General features: G+C 35.6%; 1 protein-coding gene across 4 annotated transcripts in view; it reads left to right on the top strand.

The window, feature by feature from the left end:
- Nucleotides 1-27,769, top strand: part of CTNNA3 (catenin alpha 3) — a 1,663,516-nt gene that overhangs the window by 1,029,208 nt on the left and 606,539 nt on the right. For all 4 annotated transcript variants that reach the window (XM_055308926.1, XM_055308927.1, XM_055308929.1 and 1 more), the window contains one exon: nt 7,642-7,734. In XM_055308926.1, coding sequence (XP_055164901.1) covers nt 7,642-7,734 — 93 coding nt within the window. The remainder of the gene's footprint in view (nt 1-7,641; nt 7,735-27,769) is intronic.

Below are 27,769 nucleotides of genomic sequence, written 5' to 3' on the forward strand. Positions count from 1 at the left end.
CAGGTATTTCTCAGGTTCATTTGCATTGACTAGAACCTTGAGTAAAATATTTATAACCTTAGTGATAGTGGAAATGCTTATCTTAATCTTGACTTTTGAGCAGGATATTTGCTGTAAATTTCTGGAATTTGTATCGAAAGTGATTCCTTCTAGTCAAATCTCACTAAGGTTTTTTTGTTTCTTTGTTGGTTTAGCTTTCTTTTGCCTTAATTAAGAATAGGCATAAAACTATCATCAAATGCTTTTCTGAAATCCGTTGAAATATAGCAAAACAAGGTATCTTATAGATAGATTTCCCAGTTTATTCCTAGGGTTTATTCCTAGGGTAAACCACATTGTCTTGCTGTATAATTATTCTTTTATAATTCTTTTATAATTAGATTTAAGTTGCTAATATTTTAGCAATATTTAGTAATATTATTTAGTAATATTCTTTTATAATTCTTTTATAATTAGATTTAAGTTGCTAATATTTTATTTAGAAACTGCTTGATAGCTCTGCCCCCTGTCTAATTCCTATCTAATTTTGTTATCAGGTTACATAATCACCAACAGGCTCAGTCCTAGACCTCTGAGAAAGGCTTGTCTGGAAACAAAACATGAGTTACATTATGTTCTGCAGGAGACACTAAAGCTCCTGGGTTTGTTGATGTCAGTTATCATACCTCTTTCCATTTGCCATACTTGCCAGCATTTGGCAACCAGCGTGGGCCATTTGAACAATTATTTTACTTGATTAAAAATAAATTAATTAAAAGCTAAGTTGTGACTCTTCAGTTGTTTCCAATTTGATGTCTTAAGTGAAAGTAAAACTTAAAGAAACTGCCCCCCAAACTTTGTTTAGTATGATGACCATACTAGAGGAAAAGTGTATTACTTTTCTTTGAAGTCCAACTGTCTAAAGCTCTGTGGAATATTGAAAATTAATTTCAAAGGGAGATTTTATTTCTCCTTGCTTGCTTGTCCTGAATTTCTGCTGTTGTCACCTTCCTCTAAGGTCCATTTTTCATTCTCTCTTTGGGAATGATACAATCTTAAACATACTAATTTGTGCATTTATGCATTTATTCAGTCACTGAAGATCTATTATTGTTTGACTATCATGTATCAGGTCCTAGGAACTGAAAGCCTGACTATGAGCAAACACAGGTAAGGACCCTGTTATTATAAAGCAGATAAAATGGTTGCTAATCAAATAATCCCTTCAGTGAATGTATAATCACAAACTGAGAGTCAAGCTGTAAAAGAAAAACCTCACTTCTGTCAGGGGAAGGCTCCAGGGTGGGTGGGAAATGCAGCATTGGTGAAAAACTGTTTAAGGAATTGCTTTTGAGCAGGGATCTAATGGATAGCAATTAAGCAAGCCTAAGGGATATAAAGGTGACAGTTAAGAGGGAGGAGGAACATATTCCAGGCTTTAAAAAACAGCATGTGCAAATATCCTGTGGCAGAAGGAAGTGTGGGTATCTGAAAGTAGGTTTAAAATCTTTTTTATTTTATTTTATTTATGACAGGCACACAGTGAGAGAGAGAGAGAGGCAGAGACACAGGCAGAGGGAGAAGCAGGCTCCATGCACCGGGAGCCCGATGTGGGATTCGATCCCGGGTCTCCAGGATCGCGCCCCGGGCCAAAGGCAGGCGCCAAACCGCTGCGCCACCCAGGGATCCCTTGAAAGTAGGTTTAATATCTGAAACAAAGAAAAAAAGAACTACTGGTGATGAGGGTGGGGACTAGAAAAGATGATTCAGGAGATGTTTGAGAGGTGACATAAAGAAATGGATAGATGTGCAAATGGGTGAATGTGTATTGTCAAGGTAGTCTTTAGTTCTCTGCTTTGAGTTGGAAGACATATGAGACTACCTTACCACCTACAAAGCTGACCATGGAGGCTAGTTTGATCATCAACATTCCACTCCAACACTCTAAGAATGGACCTCCATATGGCTGAATCGCTGGACAACTTCAGGGATTACTTACTCAACCTCTCAGTATTTGATATTTGAGATCATGTTCTTGAAACTTTCTCTTCTCTCAGCCTCTATAACATCAGTAACCTTCTCCATCCCCAACCACTTTTCTAAGAGTCATGGCAAGATTATCTTCTTCTATCAGCCTAATAAATATTGGTGTCTCAGTTACCTTCCAAAGACTATTTGCTCCCTACACAATCATATCCTATTACATTTGATAAGCTAGTGACTCTAAAATTCTGTTTCTGAAATTCTGTCTTGAAAATGTTTACACAGAAGTTGCATGACCATCTGCCAGGGAGGAAAATGAATGAAAATGAGACAGTGACCTTTATACTCCACTGAGAGCTAGGCTACACAGTGACATGATATTACAATTAACAATGTGAACTATATATAAGCAATTTATGTGTAGCAATGGAAATTCTTCAAACATCACAGTTTGCTTCATGTTCTGGAGAAATAATATCACAGGTAAATATCTGTGTGAGAACTCCATAGTGACAGACTGAATGATATATGATGAACAGCTGTCCAAATAATGAGCTCACTCAAGCAATAATAGGATTTCAGTTGTCTAATATGACTGAGAGGACAACTAGTGCTGCTGAGATTTCAAATAAAGCTTGATATTAGAATGTTGAAATATAGCATGTTCTAGTATTCAGTACTTTTTTTTTAGATTTTTTAAAAAAATTATTTATTTGAGAAAAAGAGAGTACAAGGAGAAGGAGGGGCAGAGGGACAAGCAGACTCCCTGCTGGGTATGGAGCCTGATGCTGGCCTCAATCCCAGGACCCTGGGATCATGACCTGAGGCAAAGTCAGATGCTGAATGGATTGAGCCATCCAGGTGCCCCTCTGGTATTCAGTACTTTTAAAATACAATCTCTTTAACAGATCAGAACAGAGTAATGATGAAAAGCAGAGTTGAGCAGATAGCATGGTAGACTGAAAAGTCATTGAGAATACCTCAAATCCCCAAAGATTTTTTTTTTTTAAATAACTGTCCTTGGCTCTATCATTAGTGAGTCATTTTTTTGGGGGGTCAAGCATGGTCATCTCTCTGACCTTAATGGAAACCGAGGGACAGAACTAGCCTAACTGACAGGGTTCTACAAGGCCAGATTCCAAGGTAGAGTATTTCTCACTTAAGACCATAGGTTAGGGAGTGAAAGGTACTGTGTTGTTTAAATTTTATTTATTTATTTGAAAGAGAGTAAATGGGAGCGAAAGGGAGAAGGAATCTAAAGCAGGTTCTGCACTGAGTACAACCTCTAGCACAGGCTCAATCCCATAACCTCAAGATCATGACCTGAACAGAAACCAAGAGTTGGACCTTTAACAGACTGAGCCACCTAGGTGCCCCGGGTCCCATGCTCTATGTCATGTGAAAGAGCAGAACCAAAGTTCAGAAAATAAAAAGTATGACAGGAACATACAAAATTAATATCCAAAACTTTTTTTAGGGACCAGAAGAGAAGAACAAACATCAACAGGATGATCACAAATGTTAATTCGTTTAGGAATCATCTGACCAGGCTTTGTTGCTTACAATTTCTTTTTACTTTAACAATCCAGGTAGAGAGAGCAGTATATTTAGTCAAGTTTGAAAGGTCTAGAATGGACATACATCTTGGAGGGCAAGAAGGCTTGGTGAGAAGAAGAGAGGCTCATATGAAAGGCACTGTCGTAAAATATATAAATAAATAAAATCACCCTTTAGCATGACATGTTGCTATTTAAAGATTTATCTTGGGCAGCCCAGGTGGCTTAGCGGTTTAGCGCTGCCTTCAGCCCAGGGTGTGATCCTGGAGACCCGGGATCCAGTCTCGCGTCGGGCTTCCTGCATGGAGCCTGTGTGTGTGTGTGTGTGTGTGTCTCTGTCACCATGAATAAATAAATAAAATCTTAAAAAAATACTTCTTTTGCAGTTATTAGATACACTATCAGTAATGATTTTAATGATACAGTTTTTGTTTTTAAGATGTATTTGACAGAGAGAGAGCAAGTGAGAAAGAGCAAGAGAGCACAAGCAGGGGAAGGGGCAGAGGGAGAGAATCCCAAGCAGACTCCTCTCTGAGTATGGAGCCTGATGTGGGGCTTGAACCCAGGATCCTGAGATCATAAGCAAAGCCAAAACCAAGAGTTGAGTGCCCAACCAACTGAGCCACCCAAGTGTCCCAGTTTATTTTTTTTATAAAAATGAAAGAATATCGTGTTCTGGCCTTTTTCTTTTAATAAATTTATGAATTTACCTGAGGGTTTTTGGTCCCTTTATTTAGGATAATTTAGACTGACGTTCATGGACTAGGCTAAGAATGTAGTACAATATCAGTAAAAAGTTATTTCAGTGAAGGAACTTCTTTCAATACTTTTAATTCAGGGTGGTATAAAAGAACACACACACATCTCTCTAATTAATAGTCTCCCTGTCATTGGATGGTTTGAATATGTTTCTTCTCCCTGTTTGATTTTGTCTTCCTATCTATATAAGAGATGATTAGAGAATAAGATCAGAATGCACAAACTGCTGACCTATGAACTAAGCTAGGAGACTGTTGGTTTGGTCAAGACAGTGTTGCTGTTTGTTTGTTTTTCATCTTGTTTTAATGAGTTTTAATGCCTTTAGGGAGGGCATACACACTCACGTTCACCTGGGGACCTACCAACCCACCCAACCGCTGAGTTGTTATCAAGATTCTATGTTTGTATATCCTGCATGAGTCCTGAAAATGCTTCAGTTTGTAGCTCTCAGATTAGACATTTTGTCAAATGTCCTTAGGTTCTTAAAGTTTTAATTCTGTAAAACTTCCTAAGAGACTGTTCTTTCCCACCCTGCATTGGTAGAGAGACAAACGAACTGGAAGGAAATCTATGCATGGTCAAGCCTAGCTGATAGCATCAAGCCATCTCCACACACTATCTTATTTAATCAAGCCACTCCAGTGACCTAGGTATTATCATACCCATTTTTCAGGTTACAAAATAAGCTTAGAGAAGCTAACATTTTGTCCATAGTAAATAAAATGTTCATTAGTTGTGGAAATCAGATTCAAGCCCAGATCTGTTTGTCTCTAAAACCTCCCTATGTCATAGAGACATGACTCCTCCCTTTCCTTTAGTGGGCAGAAGTTTTCAAAAGGATCTCTTGAATAATGAAGCTTTACACAGACTTTGAAATGTTGTCAATGTTAGAGGATGTCAGATGTCTAAATATCTCAAACACTTTTACAAAATATTTTATTTGCATGCTGCTTTCTTTGATTAATAGGGAGTTTCCTTTATGCTGTGCTTGGAAATATAACTGGCTGCCACACAGAATTTGGGAATATTGTTAGAAGAAATTTAGCTCTCACTTACATACTGATATAGCTTTGGAAAATATGTCACAAGTCACTTAAACTAGAAATGTAAAGAGATTTTATTTCTATCACTTAACTTTTTTTTTTCATTTTGTCACAGAAACTAGCTATCTCATAAATTCAAATTTGTTTGTATTAAAAAATCACTAAAATTCTACTTGCCTTAATCTGGAAATAGTACTTGATTATTTAGAAAATTTATCTGACATGAAACTGTTCTGGTAAGGAGAATTTCAAGTATGTCTAAATAAAAGAAGACAGAGTGTTAGGATGATCATTAATAGAGTAGAAAACTTTTAGCTGTGCTATATTTTCAATTGAGAGTTTTGTAAAACCTAAATCTGTTCACATAAATAGATTTTTTATGGGCAGGATATATCCACGTTATGTTAGTCACTGATTGGCTTACGATAAACATGGTGTCCAGCAAATGTCCAATACAAGAATATCTTTTTTTTTAAAGGAAAAAAAGAAAAAGATGATCCATTAAAAAAATAAAGGAAAAGAATATTTGGGGCATGATTTTGTAATTTTTAAATTTTGGTTTAACCAGCATTTATCTGATTTGACCAAAAGATTGAGCCAGTAATTTCTAATTTTTAAAATTTTGCTTAAAAGAAACAGTGTTCAAATTTGCTGATGGAGATTTTCTTCAGTGCAGTGCAAATTATTAGAAGACATGTCAAAGTGATTAGATTGCTGAATCGTACTTTCTGTGAGTGGGGCTCGGGGGTAGGAGGGGGTATGGAAACTACTGCCCTTTTCAAATAATTCACAGATGTGCTAATTGTATGTCAGATATGAAAGTTGAAGCATTGTGACCTTCAAGACAACAAAAGCCCTTTTCAAGCAAGCCATTTTCATATACCTTAATAAAGTGAACAATGCCCTTCCACAGTTAAATAATGTATTGCTTTTATTTCATTATATGTAAATACAATCAAGGAATTTGTTTCACTGTTCACATATTAAAAGTAATGCTATGAAAAACAGACTGTAAATCCACGTAAATTACTTTTGTGGTACTATACAATTCTGATCTTAGAATATATTTGTTGTTTGCTTCTATTGCACCTAATGTGTGGTTTCTCTGAAACTGAATGTATTTTGGATTTGAGTAGTAAAGCCTGCAATGTGTTGATGTATATAATAACCAAGAGAGACATTAGGAAAGTTAACAAATGATAGAAAAGCTCTTTCCTTGCAATAATGAAGACAATGACAGCTTGTAGATCAGAGGAAACACTACTGCTCTGTGCACTCACTCACCTGCTAGGAAGAACAACACTGAATAAGAGTGAGGGTCAAAGGAAGAGAAAGGAATCCCATGCTTTTCTCATGGGTCTTTCATGACATTAAGAAAGTATCTGTAGGAATGCCTGGGTAGCTCAGTGGTTGAGCGTCTGCCTTTGGCACAGGGCATGATTCTGGGTCTGGGAATCGAGTCCAACATGGGGCTCCCTGTGAGGAGCCTGCCTCTCTCTCTGCCTATGTCTTTGCCTCTCTCTCTCTCTCTCTCTCTCTCTCTCTCTCTCATGAATAAGTAAATAAATCTTTAAAAAAAAAGAAAGTATTTGTAAATATTGGGCTTAGGTAATGGACATTAAGGTGATTATTTAATCAAGCACCCATTTCGTTGGAAAACAATGCAAGTTTCAAAAGGAGTAACGTATAAAGGAATATAGGTGTTACTAATGCTTGAATCAAATTGACTGCTGGAATATTCGAACAGTGCCCATGAAGTTATAGTAGAAAAGCAAGAACAGGAAGAAGAATTTAATTATCTTGTATTTGTCCAGCTTTGTAATATATTTGATGCTGCATAAAACATGAGTAATGATATAGTCATGCTTAATGCTACTTAAATATGTATAATAGACTGCTGGGGAATGAAAAAAATAATAAAACAATTATAAACTTAAGAAAAAACATAATCATATGAGATTCCAAGAATCTAGTAGCATTCAATCCATAGATAAGCTTTTTCTTTTTCAATTCTGTAGGAATCCATAATAGCTATCATCTTATTATGGGTTAGATGTTGATACAAAGAGACTGGATAGGGTTGACTGACTTATCAGTCTTCCTTTTTGTTTTAAACAACTTTCTAGAGCCCTTTGTTCTTATTATTTTAACAGATACTCTGAGGAGTTCCATAAAACATTGCAGTGACATTTATGAGAATGCTGTTATCACTGAGATTTTTCAATGACTATATACATTCTCTAACTTATTTAGGATAACAAATGTTTCTGCATTTCCTTACTAATTTGAAATAATTTCCATTATTTTGGCTTGTATTTAAGGTGGCAAATCTTGCTTGTTCCATGTCAACAAATGAAGATGGGATTAAAATTGTCAAAATTGCAGCCAATCACCTAGAAACCTTGTGTCCACAGGTATGATAACTAAGTTGCTGTCTTGTTAATTAAACTAACTATAAAAATTATATATAATACTTCAGACCTTTATATTTATGAAAATATACTAAGGTATTTGTTTTTAAATACTGATGCTGACTTGTCCTAAGGTCATGGTTTATTCTTTACTAGGTACCTAGTTCCTTATTTATCACCTGGCTCTTATAATATTCCCTAAGGAATCATATCAGAATCTTGTGAGACAAAGGTATATTGTGAAATTAAACCAGGGCTTTGTCCAATGCTTTTATTTTTAGTCATTATTTATCTTGAAATCTCAGAATATGAAAGGAATGACTTTTTTCCCCTCTTTTATTCAAAGACATGAATTTGAAAAAAAGACAAGAAATGTTTCCTTGTCTACAATTCAGAAGTTTTTGTTTGTTTGTTATTTGAAAAGCAACATACTTTTAGGAATAATTTCTAGGTTAGTGTCTTGAACCATGAATCAGTATACAGCTAAGGGCAATCTTAAACACCTTGTCTTAGAACAATCAAGAGATGATATGGGGGGGATCCCTGGATAGCTCAGCGGTTTGGTGCCTGCCTTCGGCCCAGGGTGTGGTCCTGGAGTCCGGGATCGAGTCCCACGTCAGGCTCCCTGCGTGGAGCCTGCTTCTCCCTCTGCCTGTGTCTCTGCCTCTCTGCCTCTCTCTCTCTGTGTGTCTCTCATGAATAAATAAATAAAATCTTTAAAAAAAAAGAGATGATATGGATAACTACTTCCTAAAAAGATCACAAATGTTGTAAGGATATGAAATATAACAATGACTAGAGACTTCAAATCTCTGGATATCCACTGAGATTCTCATTATTCTAAAGTAGTATATGTGTTCAATTCTTGATTTACCTTGCTGATAATTTATCTCTAAGAATATTGAGGAAATAGTAAGGGAGATTCCTCCATTGGACTTAATGTTAATTAACAAGTAAAAACTGGCTGGAGAAGTATAGTCCAGAGGACCTGCAACTGAGATCTCACAATTGATGTCCATTTTCTGTGAGATCTCACAAGGAACCAGAATACTACAGTGGGGTCCCTAAAGTGATTGAATCATTTATACTCCCTTCTGCAGCCAAGGAGAGTTTGCATTTATCCATACTGTGGATTGCATTTGATGCTGTCACCTTTTAAATGTCTTTTGAATCTGAAGAGTTTTAAATATATCTCACTTGTTTTAATTTATAATTTTCTGATTACTAAAAGGAACGTTTTGTTTCAAATGCTTGTTAACCATTTGGCTTTCTAATTCTGCGTATTGACTAAATCCTTTGCTATTTTTAGTTGGGTTGTCTTTTTTATTATTACATTGCTTGAGGTTGTTAAAAATATCTTTTGTTGACTATAGCTTTTCTTTTAACTTTTGAAATAGTATTTGATCATTGAAGATTTTTGGAACTTTAATGATTCATCTTTCAATTACTTCCACAGATATTTATTGAGCATCTACTGTGTATAATGGTTTGTTGACTTTTTTTGCCTTAAGAAATTTTCCCAACAAAGATGTTAAATAGTTTTCATATTTTCTTTAAAAAAGGATGAAGTATCATTAATTAACATATGGATATTTACTTCATCTAAAATTTATTTTTATATCTAACCTGACGCAGAGATTTTTTTTTTTTTTTTTTACAGTGGTAACCACTGGGCCAATCATGTGATGGTGATAGTTGATCCTTTTCCCTATTAATGTAAAATGCTATCATTGTTTCACACACATGTTCACACTTTTTAAAACATTTCTATTATTTTATATATATATATGTACATATATATACACGTATATATATATGCTGTACCTATTTGTAATACATGCATACATATACATGTTTTATATAGTGCCTTATATATGTATGATACATATCTATCAAATGTATATTTTATTTACTACTATTCTCTTTTTTATTTACTACTATTCTATATGTAAATATAGATTGATAGGTAAATTGAAATACATTTCAAAATATACAAGTTTCTGGGTTCCCTATTCTGTTCCACTGGTTTATGTCTTTATTCCTGCAACAATATTGCAATGTCTTAATTATGGCTTTACACTAAATATGATATCTCCAGGCAAATTGACTCACCTTGTTTTTTGTTGTTATTGGTGGTGATTTTTTGTTTATTGCTCTTATTTTTTGCTTGTTCATATAACTTTCAAGATAAACTTGTCAAGTTCCATGAAAGTACATTAGTATTTTTATTGAAATTGTTAAAATGTCTTGAATTATTTTGGGAATAATGGCTCTTTGAATCTTTCCATTAATAAATGTTTTATTAGTAAATGTTATTTTAAATGTTTTATGTATCTCCATAGTCAAACTTTAAAAAAATGTAATTCTGGGGCTCTTTAGTTTTTTTTATTATTTATTACAATAAATCCATGACTACCTGCTGATGACTTCCAAACCTTTCTCTCCAGGCCAGATCTCTCCCCTAAAGACCACACTCAGATATAGTATAGTCTTGACATTTGCACTTTGACATCTAGAAGACATCTAAAACTTAAGCCAACATGGAACTTCTGATTGTTGCATTCCCATCTCATTCTGCTACTGAATGAGAGCAGTAGCAGAATGAGATGAAATGAGACTGAAGAGTCTTACTGATTTAATAAGCTAATGCATGGCTATCTGCCTGGTTGCTCTGGGGAAAAACCTGGAAATTTTCAGTAAATATTTATTGACCATATACTATGTGGTATCTGGAGGGTAAATAGTAAAGAAAACAATCAGATGAAAATCCTTGTTCTTGTGAAGTTTTTATCCTAATGATATCTTTAAAAAATATTTTATTTATTTATTCATGAGAGACACAAAGAGAGAGGCAGAGATATATATAGGCAGAGGGAGAAGCAGACTCCCTGCGGGGAGCCTGATGAGGGACTGGATCCCAGGACCGGGGGATCAGGCCCTAAGCATTACGCAGATGCTCAACTACTAAGCCACCCAGGCATCCCTATTCTAATGATATCTAATGGCTGTTTTTCCTATTGAATTCATTAACTAGTCCCATCAATTTCACCAAAAATATTTATCTTGAATCTATATACTTTTCTCCAGCTTATCTGTCCACATCTTAGCTTATACCATCATTTCTATCTTGGACCACAGAAACATCATTTTATATGATTTCCATGCCTATACTTCTCTTTAACCTACTTTCTATCTAAAGGCTAAAGTAAATTTTGAAGATATTTACAATGGCAATTGCTTTTCTTAGCTTTTATAGAAAAATTCATTTTTATGCCTTATTCAGACTTAAATAATAAACTTCCTACTGCCTAACTTCCAGCCCCACTCTGTATTATTTCCCTTTTCACTCATTAGATCTCTGCATATTGGACTTTTTGTTTCTAGAATACAGCACGTTAGTTCCCACCTGAGGGAGTTTGCACATAGTAGTTCCCCAGTATTTTCTTTTCCATATGGCCAGATCCTATTATGTTCATTTTGTAAGGACTCAGCTCAAATATCATCTTCTCAGATACCAATTTCCCTGTCACTCCTTCAGCTATATTCCATTATGTCACCATATTTATTTCTTTTAAAGTCTCTATCACTACCGGAAATTATGTATTATTTTGTTGCTTTTATTGTACATTCTCCATACTCAAACATAAAGTTCATGAAGCCAATGATTTAATCTTCCTTTTCACTACTTATATCCTCCGTACCTAGCAGAAATGCAGCATATATATGCAGTGTATATGAACGATGGTTTCTAGAATGATAAATCATTCTATATTTATAAAGGGCAGTGAGGTTTTTGGCAACACCTTTATGATACTTTTCCTAACATGATGTGTCTGTCTTCTTTTTGAGAACGTGAAAAAAATCATGGTATAATTAGTTGAGCTGTAGCTCATGAAAAAAAAAAAGTCCTAAAAAAGGCCGATTAATTGTAGTTGTTAACCAAGGGTGAGCTCTGTGCTGGTGGCTACAGCTGATATGCTCTTGACTTAGCTCATTTCAGTGTTTTTCTAATGAGTTGGGTAAGACTATAAAATAATATTCTTAAAACATTCAGTTAAAATAAGAGAAGGGGAGCAGCCCAGGTGGCTCAGAGGTTTGGCGCCGCCTTCAGCCCAGGGCATGATCCTGGATCTCCAGGATTAAGTCCCACGTCAGGCTCTCTGCGTGGAGCCTGCTTCTCCCTCTGCCTGTGTCTCTGCCTCTCTCTCTCTCTCTCTCTCTCTCTCTTTGTGTGTCTCTCATGAATCAATAAATAAAATACTAAAAAAAAAAATAAGAGAAGGGGCGCCTGGGGGGCTCAGTTGGTTAAGTGTCTGCCTTAGGCTTAGGTCATGATTTCGGGGTCCTGGGATGGAGCTCTAGGTCCCCTGCTCAGTGAGGAGCCTGCTTTTCCCTCTGCCCTTCTCCCTGTTTTTTTTTTTTTTAATTATGAGTAAAGGGCTTATATTAGCTGAAAGAATTGAGTCACAAAAATTTTGGATATTCTAGAATATGGATATGAAATATAATACTAAATCTCAGTATCCAGATGAAATATAATAGATGTAAGTACTAAACCATACATATTGGGCAATCTGAAGCAAATTGCAAAATAGAGAATGGAAGAGTTATGGCTTAGCAAAAATTTACCCTCCATAAGGCTTAGAGATTTCACTTGATAGTAATCTTAATGTGAATCAACAGTGTAACATAGCTGTCAGAAAAAAACTAATATGATTTAACATCTTTTTGTCAAAAAGTAAATTTTAAAAGTTATTCTCAACCTTCTCTGTACTTCAAAATTATTTTTTAAACTGTACATATCTTAATATAGTACATCCTGAAATTCAGAATTAGTAGGTCTGGAGTGCATCCCAATTGTTGTGTCTGTGTGTGTGTGTATGTGTGAGTCCCAATCTGTGTAAGCTCTACTTTTATAATACCTACTGAAATAAAGCATGCACTTACATTTAGTCCCACTAATTTGACTTCCAACAATTTATGGTACAGCTATATATGTGCACATGCACAAAAGTCTAAGAATAAAGTTTTTATGCAGCTTCACTTATAATGACAAAAGCCAGAACCAACCTAAGTGTCTGTTAGCAGAAAATGTTAGAAACTGTCAGTAGTTAAGTCGGCTCAGCTTATGTTTTGGTATGCTCGATACCCAAGATAAGTGAAAGAGTCAAATTTTAAGTGAGTATGTATGTTATCCCATTTATTTGAAAAAAACAAAAAGGAGATAGATTGAGCCATATATTTATGTAGTTATAGAAAATTTTTCTAAAAGATTCTCATGAGAATTTTAATAGTTAATTACTTCCAGGAAAATGAGACGGGACAAAGAACAAGGAGAATGGTTTTACAGTCCATTTTATTTCTTTTAGAACTCTTAATTTAACCAGAAGTAGGTATTTTATTAATTTCTAAATAAAACCCACCCAATTAAAAATATTGCTAGATTGATTCTGGAGTAAGTCAGGCTGAGAACACACAGGGTCAGAAGGAGCTGATAGGGAAACATTTAATTCCTGTTTGTTAAAAACTATTGAATTTGCTGAGATTTCAGTGAATTGGATCATCCTGGCTCTTACTGTGCCTCAAGGACTACAGCTATAATGCTTTGTCCAGGTACATCTGTCACATTTAAAAAAGAATTGTCACTGGGAGCATATTTAGCAGAGGATATTAGAAATAGTGACATGACTTGAAACTATGTCATATGAAAAACTCATAAAGGCAACAGGGAATTTCTAGGAAGGAAAAGGTAAGACTTTGAGAAATGTCGTCACTGTCATCAAATCTTTAAAAGACTATGATGCAAAAGACTTGTTCTAAAGATTCCTGAGGGGCAGAGCTACAATCTGTAGATAGGAGCTACAAGGATATAAGCTTCATCTCAATATAGAATGAGAAATGCTCTCTAACAGAGCTATCCTGAAAGGAACTGGATTTTGTTGAGGAGGAATTTGGGGTTTCTCAATGCCACAGACATTCAAACACAAGGAGAGTGAACATTAGACCAAGCTATTATAAAGGGAGGACAAGCCTTGGGTGAGAAATTTCTACAAGCCACTTAATGCCCAATCCTGAAATGCTCTAATGAATCTTTTATATAAAGTAGAGAAATGTGATCTGAATGATAGCTGTTTGAACCCAACCTGGTGGAAAAATAGTGCTATCTATAGGACTTAATTCTTACTCTATTTTAAAAAGGAACTTGGAAGGATATTTTGAAAGTAAATATTTTATATTTCCATATTGCACAAAAATGAGACAGAATGCAAGGTTTTAAAATATGTTGATAATTTGGACTAATGTTTGAAACCTCATAAACTACATTTAATAAGGGTAATAAGGGTAAATATAAAGTCAGGACCTAAGGTTAAATAAAATCTATTGCACTAGTGGATAGGAAAACATTGCTTACCAAAAGTACCTGGGGCACCAGGAATTGAGAGGGGCATTTGCAATCAAGTTCAGTGAGTTCAAATAGTGGTCCATGAAAGCATTTTCATAGTGTATACTGAAATTTGGTTAGTAATAATCAGTTTTTTTCACCAAGTAAAACTTATTCAATTTTTTGTTAGAAACTAATGTGCTTTCTACTTGTTTGATATTCATCAAAAACATTTGATTTATGAAATAATAATAAAAGTAGATAATAGCTTTTCATATGGTTATTCTTTACTTGGCAAAATAAAAGTTTCCCTACCCTGTGTTAGTTACTTCATTTTCTCCTCTACTTAACGTCTTTCAGAAATATTCGTGCCCTGAAAAATCCAGAAAATTAAAGGTACTAATTTAGGTAATTCAACTATATGTCAGTAGCATGACATGGGGGCCATCTTATAGTCTTAAAATGATTATGACCACTTAGCTTGTGAAATAGGGTAAAATTTCCAGTGTAGTTGACTTGGGCTGTCCATATCTAGAATACCATGTTGGGTTCAGGCTCTGCAATTTAAGGGCTAAGCAGAAAAAGAATGAGTTGTTTTAAGTGTAGTGAATTACTACCTAACCACAAGAAGTATTTGACCAAAAGTCAAATAGGCTGTGCCCTGTCAAAGATGTTAAGAAATAGAATTTCAGGGATGCCTGGGTGGCTCAGTGGTTAAGCGTCTGCCTTTGGCTCAGATTGTGATCCTGGAGTCCCGGGATCGAGTCCCACATCAGGCTCCCTGCATGCTTCTCCCTCTGCCTATATCTCTGCTTCTCTCTCTGTGTACGTCTCATGAATAAATAAATAAATCTTAAAAAAAGAAAGAAATAGAATTTCATTATTGGGATGGTAAAGGTATTAGATGTCTTAAGTGGGTTTTTTTTTTTTTTTTGTAAATAAGATTCTTTGATTAATAAAAACATGATGAAAAACTAGGATATTTTCCCTGTGGTGAATACACTTATACTCAATTAAGCAGACTCTCACAAGTGCTTATATTTTCCAAAACTAAGTTAAGTTTTCTAATCACTGTCATGTTTGAATCAATATCTAATACAGCTTTGTTGTATCTTCTGTTTATCCCTCTCATCAAATGCTATGTTATATGATGACTTGACAGAGTTAAAACAGCTTGTAAAGCCATTTAGTTTATTTTCAGTGATGTGCTTAGTGATATATTTTCACAAGTTACCTATTGTAAATCAATAATTACTTTCTAAAAGGGCTGTATATGGAGTGTGTTAAAAAGTAGAGACAAAAGTCAAGTTTGCCCCAGGTATAGAAGCATGTGAAGTATAAAAAGAACGAAGTACCGGGGGGGAGGATATGCAGTGGACATCATCTGTATTCATATATTTTTTAAAGATTTTATTTATGCATGAGAGAGAGAGAGAGAGAGGGGCAGAGACATAGGCAGAGGGAGAGGGAGAGGGAGAGGGAGAAGCAGGCTCCATGCAGGGAGCCCGACACGGGACTCGATCCCGGGTCTCTCATGTGTATTCATATTTAGACCTGTAAAAATACAACCTCCATGAGGCCAGGAATTTGGGATTCACTGATGTAGCCTAAAAATAATGCCAGACGCATAGTAGGTACTTAGAACATTATTTATAAAATGAATGATTATATCTGCAAGAATTTTTTTTTTGTGTTGTAGACATTGGGAAGTGGAAGCTGAAAGCCAGCACTATTCTTCCCTTTTTTGTTCTCTGGAAAGTATAGAAACTCCCGGTTTCTATTCAAAGTCATAAAAAGTCCCCATATGACACTGTCTCTTTGAAGTACAAGTCATGTGAAGTAAGGCATTATCTCCTCCTGCATGGACAGGATTTTTTTGTTATAATAGCAGCTTATTCTGATTAAGTTATGATGTGTTACGTATTCAGTACATGCTTCAGTAAGGGTATCGGGCTATCTCTTCCAAATGAAAAACATATCCTAATTCGTATGGGGTTTTGTTTGTTTGTTTTTGTGATCAAGAAGCTGTCATATCTATGAATTGAAAGCACTTAATTTTCTCAGAATCATGCTCTGGGGAACCAGATATGTTTTCTTTCAATTTCTATAGATGATGATGATGATGGATGTTTTGTTTGCAACTAAATAATATAAGACTCAAATAGTCCATTTGAAATCATATTCCTTAAGAATCCCAGAGTGTACCTGTGAGTGTTGTGACAGGCTTTTTACAATTATGCCTAATTTATTTCTTTTCTTTTAAGAGAATGGCAAAAAATTCTATGATTTTGTAAACCAAGAGTCATATAAGACTATAAAAAGGCTAAAATGAAGTGATCGTTTTTTAGGAAGCTGATTATGATAGAATGGTTGATTCTCAAGACTGTCTAATGCAATTTCAGAGTGGAAGCCTAGGAACAGCCTCTTCCTGGAGGTGCCATGATATTTATGTGGGGAGACTGATTGAATGCATCTACGAGCACAGTTGCTTTCTAAGCTGCAAATTAAGCTCTGTGTGATTGTACTATCGTCGTTTTGTATCTTGTCCCAATTATGCAATCAGCCACTCCCTTCTACCCATTCCAAGGATCTCTTCATTCAACAAATATTTGCTGACCACCTACTTGGAGAACCCATGAAGCAAGGGGGACCTAGGGGTAGGAATTGGGGATTCATGAGATACCCAGTGGAAGAAGTCTGGGGAGTAAGTTCTGAGTTTATTTGAGAAGAGGCTTTATCTATGAAAATCTAAGGTGTCATGTCCTAGGAGAAGACACAGAGTTGTGGGAGAGAAGTCATAGACATTAAATTTGATGGGGAAGTGAGGTCAGAAATTAGAAAATGTCTTAAAATAAGTATCCAGGCCCAAGTATGATTTAGTATGCAAGCTGAAGCAAGAATTTCTAAATGCATCACAAAACAGAGATTGTGCTGGAGCCTTCATTTACACTCACTGTATGTGCTGTAATAGTTAAGCATATGACCATAAATAACCTGTACCAGTGCAGACAATGTTCTAGTCATATAGGAAAACAAAGATGGTACTTTGTTTACATTGTTTTCAATGAGAAGGGAAAATATATCATCCAGGTAAAAATGAAAACAGTATTAGAGAGGAATACGTTGAGATGCTGTGGTAGTTTAAGATTCATGTTAGGAGATTCTGGGCGGGCTCTCAGAAAAGTGACATATTCTGTAGGTCTTAAAGGATAAGCAAGATTTGGACATTGGGGAAAATATGAAAAGGACATTCTAGGCAAAGGAGACAGAAAAGCATATAACAAATTTTAAAAATGAGTTACTGAATCTGTGTAAGCTACATTGTTTCTTAACAGGAAAGCTCTTGACATTTTGAGTGGAATAATTCTTTGTTGTGTGAGACACAATGGTGGGGATCTGCCTGCCAGAAAATTCAGAATCTAGGGCACTAAAATACACCACCACCACTTCCCAGCTCAGTCTCCATGATAATCCAAAATGCCTCCATACATTTCCAAGTTCCTCCTAAGGAACCCATGTGAGAATGTGGGACCATGTGCCCCATGTGAGAACAAATGGGAGGCCATGGACTGTGGAAAATGGAGATGTAGGATATACAATTGAAATATAGGCCTTAGCCTTTACTTCCAAGTGAAGGAATTTAGATTTGGAATTTAGTAGAGGATCGCAAATCATTATAGGTTTTGAGTAGAAGAGTGACATTATCACAGTTATGCTTCCTGGGAAATAATCTGGAAACTATGTCAATTGATTAGAATGTGTGATGGGTAGGACCAGTGAAGAGATTATAGGATATTATATATAAAATTCAGATTTTGAATAAGGGACACAGGAATAAAAATTTATAAGGTAGGACAAATTGTAAATAGACTATGTAAATTGACCAAATAAAATATGTGTCAGTATCAGGATATTTAACCAAATGGAGAATATTTATGACTGTTCCTCTTGAGAACTTTGCCTTGAGAATTAAATGAAAATTACGTATAACCAGATATCCTGAAAACTTCTGTACCCTGTCATGACAACCTCACTGACCAAAGCACCTTATACAAATCTAAGCAATAATTTATCCTGTTTTGTGCTATGATCAAGGCTCTAAATTATAGTTCTATAACTAAAAGCTCTGAGCTCTCATTGTATGTGTTGTAAATGACATTTCCACTGACCCCTATATTCCAATTTAATTTCAGAGGGGTTTTCTGCATTCTCTTGAAGGAAAGAGTATCCAATTCCAGATCCACACTGAACCGGAAACTTGGGTCTGGCAGTTGACTCCCAGGGTCTTTAGAGTATAGACTTGGTAGGACAATGATCTGGGGATGTCAATTTTAAAAGAGCAATGGAAGGAACTTAATAAATGTGAAAATATATATGTAGACCAACAATTATTATTGTTTATACTTTCTTTTTTAAAACTGCCTTTGCTGACAGTGTTTGATAAAAAAAATACTGTGTCATTTTGGGTCACCTTGGGAGACTGGGATAAGAATTGGAGACAATTTGAGCAGATATACCATTACCACATATGCTCAGTATAAGAGGCAGTGTGCAGAAGAAACCAGAACCAGAATAGTGAAATAGAACTATGTTGAGATCCAGAAGCTGTAAGATCATTGCTCTGTGAGATGGAATGAGCCAGGCTGGAGAATTTATGAGAGTGATTATTATTTTTCATTATGAGTGATTGAATATTATTTCTCAGTCTTTAGCTCCATTCCTAGGTGGCATAGACACTCAAAGAAATATATACCTATTGTCCCTCACATTATAAATGCTGTTGAATATTTTTGATGGTGACATGGAAGATATGTAAATGATGCTGGTAGAAGGAGGAAGCTAGAGAAATTACTTTAATATGTGAACACCCAAAGCATAAATCTGGAGAAGCTGTAACAAAATGGAAAATGCTTGCTTTAAGGACTTCTCATTTATTTTTAAAACTCTGAGGTCACACCTTCCCACTGGAAAAAAACAAACAAAACAAAACAAACGAACAAACAAAACAAAAAGAAAAGGAAAGCACCTGTAGCCAATTTTTAGTAGAATATTTGATTTCTATTTAGAGTTCTTTTTCCTCCCCTTGCTCAACAACCTCCATAGTCTCCCAAAATTATCATTTAATTTTCCAAGCAGGATTTTTTAGAGATTTGTTTTTTAAAATTTATTTTGGTGGCAGGGAGGGAAAAAGGGAGCCAGAGAGAACTTCAAGCAGACTCCCCACTGAGTGCAAACCCTAGCAGGGGTTCAGTCTCTTGACCCTGAAATCATGACCTGAGCTGAAATCAAGAGTCAGACTCTGAATGAGCTGAGCCACCGGGCACTGCTTTCAAGAAGTATTATGTAGAAAGAGATATCTTATGGAAATATAATAGTGAGGTGAACCATTTTAAAGAAAAAAGACTTTGGTCTCCAGATAGCTTTGAAACCAATCTGAGAGTAGGACCCCTGAGCTAGGAAGCAGATTGTAATACGAGGCCACCCAGGGGAAAGGAGTCAGAAATCTCAGGGACTTATCACAGTTTATGAGTACAAAACTGCCTGTCAGCATTCTGGGAAGAATTCATGGTTATGCTGTTAAGCAAATACATCTATGACCTGGGAGGAAAGTGCCTAGCAGCCAAGTTTTGCTGATAAGTTAATAAAGAGATGACAGCCATCTTCCTATTGAAACCCTTATTTCTCTGTGCTTAGTATACTGTCAACTGCCAATGTATAATTATTATGATTTTCATTTTTTCCAGATTTTTTTATAAATCATGAAATGCAAAGACAAAGATTTGAAAGCCATTATGAACAAAAGTATGACTGAAGTGAGATCACTTATTGCAATTGTTTGTAGGCATTTTTAAAAAGAGTTTTCATATACACATAGTTACTATTACTAGAAAGAGCTTATTGGGAGGAATGGTTTTTAATTTCACATTGTATGTAGGTCCCTGGGTACTGTTTTTTGGGGGGGAAGGTACACTACTTAACAAGATTCATCCATTCATTCCACAAATGTTTGAGTACCTGCTTCTTTTTTAGGCATTGAGGATACTATTGCAAACATAATAGTCAAAGTGCATGTCCTTTTGGACCTTCCATTGTATATGAGAGCTGGAGTAATAAATGCAAAAACAAATACATAAACAAGATATTTTTTTGGGTAATAATAGCTAACACTTATGTAGCCTTTGTATGCTAGACTGCTTCTAAATACTTTTTACATACTAGCGCATTTAATCCTTATGATAAACCTAAGTGACAGATACTATTGTTTATGCATTTTTTTAAAAGATTTTATTTATATATTCATGAGAGATACAGAAAGAGAGAGAGAGTCAGAGACATAGGCAGAGACACAGGCAGAAGGAGAAGCAGGCCCCATGCAGAGAGCCGGACGTGGGACTGGATCCCAGGTTTCCAGGATCCCGCCCCAGGCTGAAAGCCATACTAAACTGCTGACCCACCTGGGCTGCCCCTGTTTATACATTTTTAAAGATAAGGAAACTGAAGTAAAAAAAAAAAAAAACCCATTCATGTAGATTGCCAAGTCAGAAAGAGAAGAAACTGTACACTAAGATTCAGGCCTAGGAAGCCTGGTTTTCTAACCTGCCATGCTGCATGCTACACTATGAGGAAAGTCAGTGAAGTTATGAGATAGAAGATTATGAGCAAAAAATATCTTGATGCAGAGGTGACATTGTATAGTTTTATAGCAAGAAGGAACAAGTCTTGTAAAATCCTAAAGAAGAGCTTTCCAGGAAGTACAAAAGCCTTCATATAGGAATGAACTTCACCTGTTTTGAGTAATGAGGTGTAGGGTTGGGGGAGGAGATGGCAGGGACCAGATCACATAGGGCCACGCTAAGGAGGTAATGCAGTACTGCTATAAGAATTTGATCAGATTAATGGCTGATGTATGGTACATGGATTACAAGGGAACAAGAGTATAAGAAGTCATGAATTAGGAGGGCTTTGGGAGTTAGGGTCTAAGCATCAGAGTGAACAGTTGTCCATTACTGAACTGGGAAGGATTTGGGGCGATGTTAACACAGGGGGGTGAGTTCTATTTAAGCAATATTAAGTATGAGATAAGTATGAATTTCAGATGGAGGAGAGATATCTGATGTGAAGTTCAGGGAAGAGGTTTTAGACAAGAGAATTGGGAACTATCAACATATAGATGATGTTTAAAACCAGTGGATGGGATGTTAATACATCATAGAAGGATAATTCAGCCCTCAAAAGAGGAAAGAAGGAAGTAGCATTCCAACATTCAGCTAATGGCAGACAAGGGGAAACCCATGGAAAGAAACTGGGAAAAAATAGCCAGAGGAGCAAGAACAAAACCAGGAGACTGTGGGAAAGTGGAGAACTAGAGATTTGGGGTTTCAAGAAGTAAGTGTTTAACCTACGTCAGTTGCTGCTTGAGATTCAGATGGAGAGATGAGGATCGAAAACTATTTTTTGGATTTTGGTCACAAACAGATTTAATAGACAGAATTTGATTCAGTAGGACTTTAGTAATTAAGACTTTCTGCATGTTAATTAAATTTCTGAATAAGGTGGACTAAGGGACTCTTAAAGCTGTGATTCTCAAAATGTCCCCAGACCATCAGTATCAGTACCACCTCAGAACTTACTAGAAATTAAAGTATTTAGGTCCCACCTTAGACTTACTAAATTAGAAACTGTAGTAATTGTGGCCCACCTGTGTTCTGACATGTCTTCCAGATGATTTGATGCGTGCTACAGATTGACCCGGGACAGTGATATGCTTGAGGGCCTAGCACTGTATCTGGAAAGCTGACTGTGTGTATCTCTTATCAACTGCATGAAGTGGTAGCTTGAAATTAGCCATGGTGGGAGTATATATTCCAGAGAAATCAGAAACCCCCAAATGCTACAAATCAGGGTACACGCCTCAACCTTTATTATTTTATTATCAAAACTGGCAAATTCAGTACGTCTAGGGTAGAGCCTGTGAATTTGCCCGTTTTTTTTTTTTTTAATTATTTACTTATTTTGGAGGGCACAGAGAGAGGGAATCTGAACACTAAGCACTAAGATCAGAACCCAATGTGGGGTTCAGTCCCACAACCCATGAGATCACAACCTGAGCCAAAACCAAGGGTTGGACACCCAACCAACTGAGCCATGCAGGCACCCCATGAATTTGCTTTAACAAGTTATCAGTTAATGTCGATGCCACTGGTTTTGCGACCACACTTTGAGAGTTAACAGAACTAAATTAGTTTTATTCATTCATAGTTCTCAAACGTTCTCCCCTTACCCTTACATATTTTTTAGCTGTACTGTCTTGAAAAGTCTCTTTCAATTTATATTTATCTCCTAGAAGCAGTGAATTTGTAAGTCACAATGTCCATCACATTACCATGATTTTAATCTAGATGTTCATTACCTCTGGCCTCTATTATTGTCACAGTTTCTCCCCATGACAATCTTTTCTTATGTATCTAATAATTACCTTGTTGAGACTCATTGTTTTTTTTTTCTCTCTTCTCTCCTCATCTCAGACAAGATTATCTAATGGCTGCTATTGCTCCCTGTATCAATTCCAGTCTCCCTTTCATGCTTGAAAACCAAGCCCTAATTACCAGCCTCACATCATGTATCCATCCCTTCATCTTTTGATTCCATGTCTTCTGTTCCTATGACTAGGCTTTTGTTCGTAACCCTGTGGAGAGCTAACTCGCATCTACTTCATTCCAACCCTCCTGATCTTCCATATACATTCTATCTATTCTTCACATTCCAACTCAATGGTATATTTTACCAATTGTACCAATTGTACAATAATTGTACCAATATGTATTTGACAAGGTATCTATCTCTTTTTGTCCAAGACAGAAAAATGGAGACTGAGTGTTTGTATAATTAGGGAAAATTGCAGCAGGTTAACACAAAGGGTTTTAGTAAGGAGATCAGTTTTATCCTGAAGGAAGTTCTGTACTTATGACCATTTGAAATTTTAAAGGAAAATATCTAACAATTATTGAACATCTGCTATTTTCTAAATGCTGTAATAAGCATTTTCCTTACACCATATTACTTGTATTCCCACAGCAGCTCTGTGAAGAGGTATTATTGTATCAGTCTCTTGAAAACCCAGAAATCTAATTTATTAAATCTATGGTTACATAAACCTGGGAGAAGAAGCTCATGCTATGGATGGTCGAGTCATGAGTCACCATATCTTACAAAGCTAGAAAAGTGAGTCAAAAATCAATAAGACACATGTAACAGGAATGACTATAAAACCTATATTCAAATTAAATGCTTCCTTCATATTTATAAGTTCTTGCAGAATTTTCTTGACTGTGGTTTCATGGGAGAGGTCCCTAAAGCTCAATATGAGCTGATACGGTGATATAGGTACAAATAAAGCTAACGTACTCTTATTTTGCATTGTAGAAATATAGCATCCAGATCATGGAAAATAATTTTCCCTGTGTATTCTTACTAGCTAATATACTTATTTGGAGTGTCATTTTTTGGATATCATATTAAGAGGATTTTGACAAATTATACAGCATAAAATGACAAATACCAGGATGGTATCTTTATCATAGTTGACAGGATAAGGACAGAATGTTGAGTGGTAATATTATTACTCACATTGAAATCCTGCCACATGGAAAGGCTGGCGCAGCTGAAAGGTGAAGATAGGTGGATGGATGGAAATTAAAGAGGAGTATATTTCAGCTCAATGTAAAGAGAAACTTTCCTGGGCTCAGAGCAGTTTAGCAGTGGAATGGGCAGCTTAAGAAATAGGCAATTTATCATTGAAACACGATCAAGCCAAGTATTTTTCATCTTTAAAGATGCTGGGATTGTATTATCTCTCATTTGCCTTCAGGTTGCTCTTATTCAAAGTGATCTCTCCCTTTTCTGATATGTAATTGCACTGATGGACCATAGTTAATAATTAATACACTTAATTATTCTTTTGTCTAAATACATTGATATTATTCTGCAATGTCCCTCCGTCTACAGAAAGGCCCCAAAGGAGGGGAGAAACTTATGTTTTATGTCCCACTCAGTACTGTTCTGAACACATAACTGGGGTTTGATAAACACTTGTTGACCAATTGGTAATTTTCCAACCTATTGGGGCTGATATCTTTTGCTAGGGCAATTATAAACATTTCTAGGAGCCAACTTAAGTTCTTAAAATGTTACAGATAATATTCTATAGCCTCTTACTTGAGCAGCAATCACATTACAGAAACCACTATCAGCAAAATAGGGCAAAACTATTGTTTTGATTTTCTTAATAAGAATAGAAAAGTAATTCTCACTTAAATTTAAAACCACTCCCACTCAGTTACGAGCTATATTAAATTGTACTCTGCATACAGAACTAAATCTTGTATTTCTAGCTTACACAAAGTGTGTCAAAGATACTAACAACGCCATCTCTTTTCATATTTATACATATATAAACCATTTTCTCCCTTTCTCTGTTAATCAAACCCATCAATTAATAATATATTTTTATGGCTTTTATAATTACTATTCCTTATACTGTTCTTTTCTCCCTTGTTAGAAGTATGACAGACTATACATAATTTTAGCATTATCTCCACGTTACATGACCATGTTAAAAAAATAAACACAGTAGCAATTTTAATAAATGAAATCAGATACACTGAATCAGATATGACTAGCTTTCTGATTCATTTTCCTCATTTTTGTACATTTTGCTTATTCACTGTTTTGCTTGGTTTTAGTTTAATAGAATTATAAGTAGGTTTGCATCTGGGTAAATGAGGATGGCTTCCTTTTTTAAAAGATTTTATTTATTTATTTGACAGAGAATGAGTGTGTAAGCAGGGGGAGAGGCAGAGAGAGAAACAACTCCCCGCTGAGCAGGGAGCCTGATGGGGGCTCAGGCACTCGATCCCAGGACCCTGAAGTCATGAGCCAGGCTGAAGGTAGATATTTAATTGAACCACCCAGGTGTCCTTAGATGGCTTTAGATATATACTTAATAAATGGTAAAATAATCTAGATTTCATTTTTTTCTCAAAATGAGATATGTAGCATATCTTTTGTTGGTATCCAGCTGTTTTGCATTTCATATTTCATGTATGTCAAATTGTATGTCAAAAATAGAGCAGTGGGCTTCCAGTCTGGAAATGGACACTCTAGTCTTCTATACTAATTAACTATGTGGCTGTGAACAAGTGACAGAAACCTTAAGCTCTTAGATTCTCCAGTTCTTTGTAAGTGGGTGAATTTGAACTAAATATCTAAGATCTCCTCTAGATCTTAAACAATATCTAAGATCTCCTCTAGATCTTAAATTCTGTAATTTCAGGAAGTGTTTAACCTAATAAAAATTTATACCAAAAAAAAATTCATACCAGTGTAACATTGTAAACACATAAATATCTTTATCTAACTGTAATTTGGTTCTTGAATCATCTATTCACAACCTTAAAAGTTATTTAAACTTATTTTATAACTACTCAATATTTTTCCTTCAAAATTACTGCTCCTTTCAGTATTTTTTCATGCCTTAAAAAGAAAATAATTAATTTGGTTCTACTTTTGTGTTAAAAAGAAAGGGAAAGCAGGAAGAAAGCTAGGGAAACATGTATGAGAATTACAAAAGCAATTCAGGGATCATAACACACTAAGCCCACTTGTTTTATTCCCAGTGAAACATGTGGGATGGTTCCTCTTTTAATCTGATTAAGACTATTTTTCCCCCTAAATGTTCTCATCTGAATACAAAAACAATGGAAACAAATGATGAGTCAAAATATGTTAGGCCATCTGTTTAGAATAAACAGCTGCCATTATTCCTGTTAATATTAACACGTCTTGTATACTATTTCTTAATTAAAAGTGCATATCCACTCTTGAAAATAGTAAAAAACAAATCTCTGCTTTCATTATTGATGGATTAAATCCAGTTACATAAGTATGTTAGCTTCTGACCCTGGGGAGAAGTTTCTGCTAATATTAATGTACAGTGATATATGGAACAACAACCGTTGGGTATTTATTTCAGAACGGGAAATGTTGATGTAGAAAATATTGTCAGTTTTCTCCCACATCCATTCCATCCCTTTCCTCATTTCCATTGAGGGATGGGGGTACTGAATGACTTAAACCAATAATTCGCTATTGGGTATGTGATATATATTGTCATACTCAAAGTAAAATAGAAGAATTTTATTAGGTAGCTAAGGGACTTCCTTTCCCTCTCTTTCTTCCCTTCCCCCTCTGTCCCTGAATATGATACAATCAAGAATACTTAATAAACTGGGATGCCTGGATGGCTTAGTGGTTTAGGGTCTGCCTTTGGCTTAAGGCATGAACCTGGGGTCCCGGGATTGAGTCCCACATCAGGCTCCCAGTGTGAGGCCTGCTTCTCCCTCTGCCTGTCTTTGCCTCTCTCTTTCTCTCTCTCTGTGTGTCTCTCATGAATAAATAAAGAAAATGTTAAAAAAAAGAATACTTAATAAACCTAAGAACTACTGGTAGCCTTCTTGAAACCATAAAGAAAACCAACTTAAATACAAAGCAAAATTCCAAAAACACAGTGAAAATCAGAAAAAAAGGCTTCAGTGACCTTGTTGAACTGCTTGGTCAGTCCTTGCTCGAAATCCAGTCACAACTAGAATCATTTCAGTTTCATGAGCTAACAAATTTATTTAGTTGTTAATCCCTTTGAGTTGATCTACCTGTAACCAAAAGCAACTTAATTGATACAACTTACTATAGCCAATGGTCTTTTTTCATTTCTACTGTCCTCCCATCCTAATCCCTATAACTAGGTTACATTAATAACATATCTTTGCCTTGTTTACTCCTTAAATTACAGCTCCAATTTTGTGCCAAGATTCATGCCCATAATATTTGATGCTCAGGAACTTTCTCTTCTTTTTCCCCATCCAAAAATGCTGGTATTCTAAAATCTCTTGCATGTCTGATTTTTGGATTATGAGCGGACTAATGAGTCAATAAGATAAATGAAAAAAGCTAGTATACTAACTGGTAATCTTTAAACCCATACACAATATCAATCTGCCCCCAATTAATGTCATGAGAAAGCATGCTTAAGTTGCAGATGCATGAGAATTCTATTAGGAGGGTGAATCTGGCCTACAGATTTAGCTAGTTACCTTTAAAAGAAGAGTTTCTCTTGGTCTCCATCTCAGTCTCTTTCTCTCTTTATTCATCCACGTGGCAAAGATTTATTGAAACCATTCTGTATAAGATGATATGCTTGACAATGATGCCCACAAACCCAAGGTCTCTGCCCTCAAGAGGCCTATAGCTTATTAGATAAGATTTATAATAAGCTGATGTATAACATAGTATGAAGAACCAGAGTGCAAGAGATAGAAGAGAAGAGGCAAAATATGACCAGACAAGGGGTATATTGTCCATATATTGGAAGACTGGGTAATAACATTTATTATTATTAGCACTCTTCACATGGCTCTCAACAAATGTTTGTTGAATGAAACAATGAAAACCAAAAGGAAAACTGAGTTCATATATTGGAACCAATTACTTGGTTCTATGTGCTAATAAGAAAGAAATTCATAGAAAAGCCATGACTTTGAGGGTTTCTCTCCTTCTTTACTTTAATTTTTTTCCTGATAACAGATCAGAATAAAATTTAAA

This window comes from Nyctereutes procyonoides, unplaced genomic scaffold (genome assembly GCF_905146905.1).
Source record: "Nyctereutes procyonoides isolate TBG_1078 unplaced genomic scaffold, NYPRO_anot_genome, whole genome shotgun sequence".
In the NCBI taxonomy this organism is placed as follows: domain Eukaryota; kingdom Metazoa; phylum Chordata; class Mammalia; order Carnivora; family Canidae; genus Nyctereutes; species Nyctereutes procyonoides.